This window comes from Adiantum capillus-veneris, chromosome 12 (genome assembly GCF_014529385.1).
Source record: "Adiantum capillus-veneris isolate H3 chromosome 12, ASM1452938v2, whole genome shotgun sequence".
Taxonomy (NCBI): domain Eukaryota; kingdom Viridiplantae; phylum Streptophyta; class Polypodiopsida; order Polypodiales; family Pteridaceae; genus Adiantum; species Adiantum capillus-veneris.
In genome coordinates, this window is record NC_140942.1 from 18,656,735 (window position 1) to 18,668,217 (window position 11,483).

The 11,483-nt window shown below is 42.1% G+C and overlaps 1 protein-coding gene across 6 annotated transcripts; it reads right to left on the reverse strand.

The window, feature by feature from the left end:
• Window positions 1–408: 408 nt before the first annotated feature.
• LOC147445390 (protein PIN-LIKES 6-like) lies at window positions 409–4,510 on the reverse strand. 6 transcript variants are annotated; one of them, XM_086524900.1, is made up of 11 exons: window positions 4,045–4,510; window positions 3,734–3,813; window positions 3,510–3,634; window positions 3,291–3,412; window positions 3,027–3,221; window positions 2,053–2,127; window positions 1,868–1,968; window positions 1,732–1,784; window positions 1,567–1,650; window positions 1,295–1,354; window positions 409–820 (listed from the first exon to the last, which is right to left on the reverse strand). In XM_086524900.1, exons 1-11 carry the CDS (start codon window positions 4,192–4,194, stop codon window positions 696–698), a joined length of 1,170 nt encoding a protein of 389 aa, XP_086381026.1. In that variant the 5' UTR covers window positions 4,195–4,510; the 3' UTR covers window positions 409–695. The 6 variants fall into 6 exon arrangements, with proteins under 6 accessions (XP_086381026.1, XP_086381024.1, XP_086381028.1 ...); XM_086524898.1 differs by having other exon boundaries at window positions 1,462–1,650; window positions 4,045–4,509; XM_086524902.1 differs by having other exon boundaries at window positions 1,462–1,650; window positions 3,510–3,639; window positions 4,045–4,103.
• Between the last annotated feature and the right edge of the window lie 6,973 nt (window positions 4,511–11,483).

Consider the following 11,483-nt stretch of genomic DNA (forward strand, 5'->3'; position numbering starts at 1 on the left):
GACCCTCAGTAGATCATCATAGTCGTCAGCATGGACACATAGATGGATGGCGAGACTTGGAGAGGCCATTCATATCCATGATCTCTAGGATGATCAAGGCTAAGGCCTTGGATCCCATGCAATCATCCGAGCAGAGCTGGATGCCCCACCCAGAGAGAGAGAGAGAGAGAGAGAGAGAGAGAGAGAGAGAGAGAGAGAGAGGTGGTGTGGGACCCGAATGAGACGTGTGGGTTGATTGATAACAGTGGGAGAAGAGGAAGCAAACCACATTTTAGCTTGAATGGTTAGATGAGAGAGTATGTGCACTTGCTTCAAGCACTTACTTTCCATTGACAAACTGATTTTCAGGAAGTAAGACCCTTCATCCAGCTATTTGAGGCAGATCACCAGGGTTTCCACAACAAAGTATCCAGAAGGAACCAAGAATATATTAACAAGACCAGCTTGCTGCAATGCAACAAGAGCAAGCTTCAAGGAGGAAACTTAAGGCCCCAAGGGTGCAAAGCAAGGAAGACCGAAAACCAAAGGTGCAAACTGCCTTCTTTGCCTCTATATGACCCCTTATATCATACTTGTTTGATATAATCCCTTATATGATACTTGTTTAAAATGGTAATTTGAGAGGCTGGACACTCCATCCATGTGGAACATGATTTTGTTTGCATGCAGACGTCCTTAAGATCGGGCAAAGAATTTCAAAAAAGAATGGTGAGGTAAAATACAAGGCACAAGCTAATCGAAAAGATAGCCACAATGTGTTCGTAAAAGAGAATTGCTGCAGCCTCTTTGACAGCGACCCCTCGCAAGGCAGCTACACTTCCTGCACTTCACAAAAAGGTTATAATGGCATGCCAAACAATCACCAAGTTAAAGAAATAAAACAAGGATGCATTCCTAACAATGAATCTAAAATTGTGGGCATGAGACATGCCCACAATTGTGACATGAGCACATGCCACTATGGCCTCAAAACCATTTGAAGAAAGCGCCATCTTCGTCTAGCACCCTTGTGAGCCTCTATAGCCGCAAGACACCATCAGTTAAGTATCCAAACATGCAATACCCTTGTTGCATATATGACTTGTACGAGACGCAGAGATGCAATCCTGTGTTGCTATACTTCAGTAGGCATCTAAGCATCAGCATGTAGCAGCAGCAGAACCACTACCTCCAGTCTTGGACCTGACAATTCTATTTTGTGCATCTAGAAGATCCTACAGGTAATTTGCCACCGCTACAGGTAAGTTGCTACACATTACAATGCAATAGAAATAAAACAAGGAGGCAGTTGAACCTCCAATTTCCAGCAAATGGAAATGTACTATATTCCCCAAGGCAACACATTCATGTGTATCTGTAAGTAAATAAAAAACTCAGCTTGTGCAAAATAAACAAACCCACAAAGCAATGAGTAGCCCTCAGATTGTGTCTTGTGCTGTGAAGGAAGCGAGGATTACATACCTGCAAGAACGGATGATGGCATTGAGTGCTGCAGAAGGAGCACAAACTCAAACAACTCATCACCCACCACAAGCAAGCCTAGTTTCTTGGCTAAAAATACTATACCAGCCCCCACAAATGGTATCAGAAACAGGCGCACAAGCACAATTGCTACTGTCGTGCGAAGCCCAAGCTCAGAGCTTCCTGGGCCTGTAGTAAAGTTTCAAGCCTTGTGAGTGAGAGAAAGCCTTTCCAAGTATAATCCTTCTTGCAAGAACAAAAACAACTTACCTCCCACAAGATTTCCACCAAGGGTAAGCATTATGCCAGGTATCATGGCATCCCTAAGAAAGGAGAAACAAAACACAAATCCATAACGACACCTGGAATAAATTCTTATGAAAAACATAATGTCAAATAAACTTACCCCATGATGCTCAAGCTGTCTGTCAGAAAGTAAAGAGGTCCATCTTCAGCCACCACCAGGTTTTTCAGGAAAGGTATGGCCCCGATAACAAGGGCCAAAATCTACAAGAAGTAGAAAAGTTGGATCCGGCATTGCAATCTCCAGAACATTTTTCAAAAGCAAAGGGGAGAGTTAAGTTAGATAACTGAAGCAGTTACTGGTGGCTGGAAGATTTGTTTGAGCATCCCTGTCACATTCAAGGCTTCCCATGCTTGAGTAAACTAAAAAACAACAGAACAGCAAAAAATATCAGTCAATTTTTGGTAGCTCAAGTGCAGAATGCCCTTGGCAAAAGAAAGCAATATTGCCAAAGGCAGGTCTGGCAAAATTGATAGGCTTGCATTAGAAGTTACTGGTGATCATACATCTCCAAAACAAGCACACAAGCAGACAAAGGACAATAGAGGTCACAACGGCCTCACCTAAACATACCAAAGTTACAGAAGTACGTCAAGTTTCATCCAAACCTCTGTGTTCTAGCAATGTTCACAAACATTATCCTTACTACAGTTACAAAACACTCGCAATGCCTGATCATCCACAGCGATAGAAACAATCCTTGTTTTTTATGTGTGTCTGTGGTACTTGTAAAACATCCTATGTCATAATTTGAGAACATTTTATTTGCACTGGAACATACCAGACCTGAGGCAAGTGATACCTGCTTTAAACCCTCGAGCTTGGTACTTTAAGTTTTAACCCACAATGTCACAGACCCATGCATTGTCTCATCTAACAAAATTTATTGCAGCCGTGGTAGAAGCTACTGTATAGCATCAATATGAGTATCTCTCTGATAATCACACATGCCCCATAAAGGAGCTCTCTCTTAGATTGTGTTAGATTACTATGCACCACCATATGCACTTTATTGACTTCTGGTCCCCAGGTCATGCGAATACATTGTGATATATCTATACCACGCTTAAATATAAGGCAAATAGATCTTCGAGATGGAACATCAATTTCCTCATCCAAGAAGTATTGAAAGCAGATTTCAAAAACTCAGTATATCATGCAGTTAGATTTCAAGCTATTTACATTCCCTGCCCAGCAGAGAGATTTGAGGGTAATTTAAGAAGAGAGTATTCGATAGAAAGGCTAAAAAGAGAAAACAAACCTTTCTACCCACAGCACTGAACCTTTGAATGAGGCTCTTTCCTTCATGAATGTCATCTTTCGTGGCTTCCTTGTTGTCAAGAAGTTGCACAGTAACAGAATTGTGTCTGTTCAGTTGAGATGTTATGCAATCACCAAGTTCCTCTGGAGGAGAAAGCATGTGGTAAACAAAGGTGTAAACAATCACTGCTCCAACCTGCCAGAACCATAAATGTGGATATACTGATATTATTACAAATTACGGCACACTTGAAAAGCTATATACCCATTGCCCATATGATATATACGCCACTCCCTTTGTGCTGCAAGTTTCATATGTTCCAAAGGGATTGCTGGAATCCCGACAGAGAGCATCCATGAGAACAAGGGGTATGTTTCCAATGTTCCCTGCAAAGCTATTAGTATGAATGTTTCTCCGGCTGTTACAAAGGCATGCTAAAAGGGTAGCAAGCACTAAGATCCTTAAAAGATTAAGGACACCAACCAATTCCAATTGCAATTATGGTGAATTTTCTGAACTGAGGCGGTGGTTTCACTATCCACACCACAACACAACCAATCGTACATCCAGCCACAGCAGCTAATATCACATTCACAGGAATAAACCACCTGCACTGAACAATCGACAATAAAGGAAAACTCATGTTTCTTTGAGTTGAGCAATTTGAAATTTACAAATAAACCAGTAGCACATGCAAATGGAAATACCATTGTATCATCTTTTGAAGTGTGATAGCGGATCCAAGCTGAGTAAAGATCAGACTTGGCAGGAACACCATGAAAACGAGCTGAAACAGAGATCAACACCCATGAGTACACCACACTTATTTTCGTCTGAAAAGCCCACTTTGAGGGGAAACCATGGGGAGCTACACTGCCCCACAGGTAAGAAAAGAGCATTGTAAGCGGAAAACATTTAAAACTCCTGCGTAGACTTGACCAAACAGAAGTGTCTATGCATTACAATCTTTATCATCACTGCAGAAAATTGCAGAGAATGAGCGCAAAGACCAGCTTGCCTGGTTAAGAAACTTGATCCGAGCAGGAGTCAGAAGGCCCACGCGCTTTGTTGCCAAGATGTAGCCGAGCCCACACATCGCAAGGACCTTCATGATCGGCATTACCGCAAACTTGAGGGAAGTTGTTATAGACAGACTCCGCAAAGCCATGGTGAGGAGTGGCAAGTAAGAAGGTCAAGTGCTTCAGCGTAGAGATAGTCGCTATGGCGAGCTTTGATAGAGAGTAGAATCTCCAGCATGCAGAGTTGGAGACGAAGCAAAGGCCTTGTAGAGAAAATGCTTTAACACCTTTCCCACCAAAAAAATTAGCTTTAAAAAGCATTAAGGGTGTTATCTCCCGGGGGCCGGAAAGGTGAGCTCATGAGTTGACACAAAGGTAATTAGCATGGTACGATATTTGCTCGCGGGCAAAGCAGAGCAGACCCCTCGGCCATCACCACGTCCTTGCAGCAAGCAACACTCAAAACAGCGATGTGCAAGGTAGAGTTCAATGCCCATCTTCCCTTCTTATGTATCTGCATACGACTTTCGAAGGGAAACTCTTCCCACTTTCCCTTTTTTTAGCCAGCCAAAAGGGCAAAGGCTATAAAAAATTACTTCAAAAAATGTTTGAAAATACAACTCAATTTTTTTCCTATTTTAATAAGCACAAAAGTTGGATCCAGGTGATAGTGGACACTTATGATGAGACAAGGGTGTAATAAGTGAAGAGAAAGGGTGTTACTACAGTCTGCAATGACATTTCCAAGGGTGTCTCTGGTGAGTAGAAGCAGTTTAAATTTTGATTTTTAAAGTTTCGCTAAAATGCATGGTCATCATCAACAAGAGCCTCTTGTGTACGTTTCAACTTTCATGATACACAATGTGCCCGCATAGAATATAGTGCGAGTTCCTTCGGCTGCTCTCACAATGTCATGCCTCCACACTCCATGCTTCAGGCGAGCTAAGCCCAAATTACTCTTCATTTTGTTGTGGACTCCGTGCACAATGATCTTAATACGATAGTAGTTTGCGTTGCAGATTGTGCTATGCAAAGTCTCTAGTGTGCAGATATAAGCTCCTAAGCAAAGATTACTATTGTAGATCTTTGTTCGACAGCGTTTAAATTCTTGCAGATCTTCATGTTACATGCTAGCTCTTGCCAGATCCGGCTCAAAATGCTGTCGAGCTCCAACATTCAACTGCAGTTTTCGCGACTGCATATACCCCTACTGTAGTCTCATATGTCGGTACTTTGTTTGCATGTTCCAACCATCAAGTGTGCAGATCTTGTTCATGTGTTCTTACCATATACATGTGGTAGTGATGTGTGTGAACACACTAGGACCACCGGGGCATTTTTTCCCTCTTTAGGAGGTTTTTTTCCCCTGTGCATTACATATACGCCCATCACTCTAGGACTATCTATCTTTCCATTGCACACTAAGTAATACACTCTCTATTGTGTGCCTTGAGCTTCCTTCGTCTTCTCCAAGTTGTGTGCATTTCTCTTGAACCCTAATTCCAAAATTGGTATCAGAGCAGGTTGCATCCTCCCGAGCTTAGTCGCTAGTTGCTCCAGATTTCTGATTTGGGCTCATTTCGGCCTCCGTTTCCACCACAGGCATTACTACACATGCTATTTCATCATTTTGTGCAGAATTTCTGTCAGTGCCGTTTTCTGCATAACATGTGCCTTACAGTCTTCTACGCTTTGTGCTATATAGCACGTATTGTTCTCGCTCTGTTTCTCCTCTTTTCGGGCAGTTTTCACATCAGGTGCAGCATTTACCATGGCTGACAATAACACATATGTGTTCAAGATGTTTGCTGCTAAGGACAGGTTGGATGGGGACAATTACCCTATGTGGGCTTATATGATGCAACACGTTCTTCTATCAAAGGGCGTCTGGAATATTGTGCAGGGCATTGATATACCTCCTGGTTCTGAGGATGTAGGCGATGTTGAGGATGTTGCAGGTCTTGCTGCAAGGATTGCTGCTATTAGAGTTGTTCAACCTACGGCAAAACAATCTCGTTGGGATGTAAAGGATGCGCACGCTCATGCATTGATTGTGTTGTTTGTGAAGTGCACCATTGTTGCACACATTCATTCAGCAAAATTTGCAAAACAGGCTTGGGATATTCTAGCAGGTCTTTATTCAAGCCACAATGAGGTTAAAATTGCTTTGCTGCGTAAAGAGCTGGAGTCGAAGATTATGCATGAGGAAGATGATATGGACACTTTCCGTGCTGGTGTCAAGGATATGCATGAGGAAGATGATATGGACACTTACCCGTGCTGGTGTCAAGGATATCAATGAGCAACTTATTTCTGCAGGTGAAGTCATTTCATACAGTTTCCTTGTGCAGGCTGTTCTTGATGCCTTACTAGATTCTTACCAAACTTTTGCTAGTACTTGGAGACTTATGACCCAAGGAAATCCAAAAGTTTTCAAGTTTGATGCATTATACACATTGCTGTTGCAAGAGTCACTTTCCAAAAAAAAACAGGACTAGACAACATGCAGTTGAAGAAGCTTTTATTGCTTCTCAAAGAAAGGTTGGTAACAGCAATGCAGCCACTTCTTATGGTTCTGTTGCGAGTGGCAAAAAATTTGTTCTTAATGCTTCTGTTGGCAGCACTTCGTCTGGCAATTCTGGTGATAAGGGCAAAAAGAAGATGTGTTGCCATTATTGTAAAGCTAATGATCATTTCATCAAGCAGTGTCCTAAGTTGAAGGCCAAAGAGGCTAAGAAGAAAGAGGGTGGTTCCACTGCAAATGCTGGTTCCACTACAAATGGAGCCATTGTTGAGTCTTCTGTGAAAGGAGACTGTAATGTTGATGTTGATGCACAATGGGCTTTTAGTGCAGAGTGCACTTACAATCGTGTTGTCCATGATGCATGCATGTCAGTTGATGCAAATTCACATGTGTGGTATTTCAACAGTGGTGCTACAAAGCACATTACCTCACATCGTGAATTGTTCACCTCTCTCGAGCCTGTCCCTCATGGGAATTTAGTCACTTGTGCCAACAATGCCTCTTATCCGGTTCAAGGAGTTGGAAAGATTGTGCTTACTACTGCAAATGGCAGTTCTTTCACACTTGTTGATGCACTTTATGTACTTGGGATCAAGAAGGATCCTTTGTCTGTATTCGCACTTGCTAGACTTGGACTTGTAGTCAAATTTGTAGATGACAGATGTACAATTCATAATCTCAGTTTTGGTGATGAAATTGTTGCATCTGGCCTTTTGTGCCGTGGGCAAGCTCACTTTGTATGACAAGTGTGGACAAAATTTTGCAAATGCAGTTACAAATTCAAGGGCTATTTCAGATGCAAAACTTTGGCATGCACGTTTTGGTCATCTGGATTTTGCCAGTTTGTTGCGTTTGCAGAAATCTGATATGGTTGCTTCTTTGCCGCCTCTTGAAGCACCTGTCAAACATGTCTGTGAAGGCTATATTTTGGGTAAAATGTAGCGCTCTAAGTTTCCAAAGGATGGTTCAGTTCGGGCCACATGCAGGTTGCAGCTTGTGCATAGTGACGTTTGTGGGCCCATGCAAACTCCGTCCTTGGGCAATTACCTTTACTTCGTGACTTTCATTGATGATTACTCCAGGCATGCATGGGTATTTCCGCTTAAAGCAAAGTCCGAAGTTTTTATGTGCTTCAAACAATTTCTGGGTATGGCTGAAAATGTCTCGAAATGTACTATGGACATCCTTCGTTCCGATCGAGGGGGGGAGTATATGTCTCATGAATTTAATGCATTTCTGGCTAGTCGTGGGATAAAACATCAATGTACAGTGCCTTATACACCTTAGCAAAATGGTGTTGCTGAGAATAAAACAGGTCACTTACGGAAATGGCATGATGTATGGTCAAAAGTCAAGCTTTGTCGCATTCCTTTTGGCTTGAGGCCATCATGTGTGCCACTTATGTACTAAACAGGTGTCCTACGAAAGCTTTGCAGTCTACTACTCCATATGAAGCATGGCACGATAGAAAGCCTTCTATTGAGCACATGCGTGTTTTTGGCTGTTTGGCATATGCTTTGGTGCCACAAACACAGCGCAGAAAATTGGATGATAAGGCTGTCAAATGTATTTTTGTTGGTTATAGTACTAAAAGCAAAGGTTACAGGTTGTATCATCCGCAAACAAAACGTATTCTGGTTTCACAGGATGTAGTGTTTGTGGAAAATTCTGTTCATCCCTTGCTGTCATGTACTAGAGACAGTAATGTAAGCTCACATGACATTTATGACACTTTGTTGCCTCTTTTCAGTGGTGGGAATACAAATGTAAGTTCCACTGAGGCAAATGTACAGCCTATGGGGGTTTTTGAAAATGTTACAGATTAGCCTATTACTAATGCAGATGTACATGATGTACTTGATGAGGAAAGGGTTTATAAATTGGATGCACCTTTGTCTAGTTGTACTCGTTCAGGCTCTCACCATGCATCTTATGCATCAGATTGTTATGCTTTGGCTGTGTCTAGCTTACATGATGTTGAGGAGCCTCTGTCTTTTGATGAAGCACAGAATTCAAAAAATTGGATGGCTGCCATGCAATCAGAATATGATGCACTTATAGAAAATGACACATGGACTTTATGTGATTTGCCTCCTGGCAAAAAGGCCATTGATACGAAGTACGTTTACAAGTTGAAACGCAAGTTGGATGGTGAGATCGATCGCCATAAGGCTCGACTTGTTGCAAAGGGTTATGTACAACAAAAAGGCATAGATTATGAAGAGACTTTTGCTCCCACTTATCGTATGACTACTATGCGTTTTCTATGTGCATTGGTAGCTCATTTTGGTTGGGATGTACATCAATCAGACATTGTTACTGCTTTCTTGAATGGTGACATATTTGAGGAAGTTTATGTAACACAGCCTCGCGGTTTTGTCAAGAAAGGACAAGAGGACAAAATGTGCAAATGTAACAAGGCTTTGTATGGGTTGAAGCAATCTCCTCGTGCTTGGTCTGAGAAAGCTGACACGCATTTGGTCAAACAAGGCTTTCGTAACAGTCCAACAGAAAGCACATTGTATGTAAAGCGTGAGGGTGATGTACTTCTTATTGTGGTTCTTTATGTAGATGATTTACAGATCAGTGGACCAAATGAGAGACATATTGCTGAATTAAGGTTGATTTGAATGCTACTTTCAAGATGAAAGATTTGGGGCTGTTGCATCATTATGTGGGCATATAGTTCAAGCAGTGTGATGGTGGTATTGTGTTGTGTCACAAAAGTTACATAGAGACATTGCTATGTAAGTTTGGGCTTGAGGATTGCAAACCTATTTCCAATCCTATGGAAACAGGTTTGAAGTTGAGTCTACATGATGCTGGCGATCCTGCTGATGTCACTCTTTACCAAACTGTTGTTGGATGCCTCATTTATGTATGCAACACAAGGCCCGATATTCTGTTTGCTGTTTCACAGTCAGCAGATTTATTCCTAGCCCAGGGTCTAAGCATTGGTAGGCTGTCAAGAGGATTTTTCGCTACCTTAGTGGCACTTTACATCTTGGCTTGTTTTATCCCAAGGGGGGATCATTGCCGCCAGACTTACATGCTTTTTCGGACTCGGATTGGGTTGGTTGTTTTGACACGCGAGTGTCCACAAGTGGTTTTTGTTTCATGCTTGGCAGTTCATGTATATCATGGTTGAGCAAGAAGCAACGTACTGTGGCCACCTCGAGTTGTGAGGCTGAGTACATGGCAGTCTTCACAGCTACGGTTGAGTGTGTATGGCTCAGACGCCTTATGACTGATTTGGGTGTTGAACAGGACACTGCCAACACTATGTACACTGATAGTCAGAGCGCATTGGCAGTTGCGAGGAACCCAGTTTTTCATGCTCGCACAAAGCACATTGTGGTGCATTACCACTATGTCAGGGAGAGGCTCTCAATAGGAGAGATCAGCTTGGCTTATGTGCCAACACACGACAACCTTGCAGATCTTTTCACAAAGGCATTGTCTCGTGAGAAGCTCGAAGCTTTCCGCAAAGCTTTGGGCTTACTCCCCTTTGTGGGCTGATCATGTCCTTAGGGCATGGCACTTCCCTTTTCTCATGTGCCAGCTCTCGTTCACTGCATCACTCTAAGGGGGATTTGTTACCATATACATGTGGTAGTGATGTGTGTGGTCCTAGTGTGTGAACACACTAGGACCACCGGGGCATTTTTTCCTTCTTTAGGAGGTTTTTTCCCTTGTGCACTGCATATACGCCCATCACTCTAGGGCTATCTATATTTCCATTGCACACTAAGTAATACACTCTCTATTGTGTGCCTTGAGCTTCCTTCGTCTTCTCCAAGCTGTGTGCCTTGCTCAATACAACAACGTATGTGGTTTTTGCGAAAGATTAGTGAATATCTTGCAGATCTGCATTAAATGCCTACCATTCTTTTGTGTAGCCGCAGGTTTTGTAGGTTGAAGTGGCGCATCTTCTTGTTTTTAGAATTTTTTGGCCTACCCCAAAGGAGGGAGGCTTCAATGATGGACTTGCTCTATTTTGCATCTCGGCAGTCAAGATATGTGTCAGACAGGACCTTTACCCCTTGTTGTTCAGTTGTCCTTGAAATTGTATAGCATCTGTCTCCCACACCTCGGTCATCGCTCTTCATCCTATTTGAAACAACACACTTCTGTGTTCAATGCATGGCAAATGGATCTCCGAGTCTCGACATTCTTAACCTTGAGAGTATGCTCAATATAGGACTTACATAGCCCTCACAACCAAAGCTGATTGATGCTTTCTACTTCCAGACAAGAATGTCTTGCTGCATTTGTGCAAAGAACGACCATGTAGCAACCTTGAGATCTAGTTCTTGAAAGTAGTCAGATCGACTTGCATGCTACATTTGAAAGGACTTTTCTATGATTCAATGAAGCTGGTGTGAAACAAAAGACAAGTTGTTATCGACTGCAAGTGAATGGAAGTTAATATAACATGATTAGATGAGTCGAGATAGACTTTCATATAAGATGCTATTCATCTCTCACTCATATGAGGATAGTTAGTAAATAGGTACTCATGGAGATATGGAGATGGCTTCCAATATAGTTGATAAGGGGGCTACACTAGAAGAAATAAAGCTTGTACATATAGCATGTGGGTCTCCACCCCGAGGCCTCTAGTGATTGTAGCAATGCTCCAAAAGAAAATTCTTGGTCTATGTTTATCAGAAAAGTTATATTGCAAACAACAAAAAATTATGCTAGCGTAATGTGTCCTCAAAATTAGATGAAAATTGATATATTCTTGTTACATTGTTTTTTTTGCGGAGAGAATTTTTGCAAGCTCTAATGCTTGGCAAGAGTTTATTTATTTGCGCCAAAAGCGTCGGTCCATGGGTTGTTTGTCAACGTTGGATTAAAGGCCACACTTATATTGGGTTCTCCCTTATTTAATTTCTTAAGCCAACTATC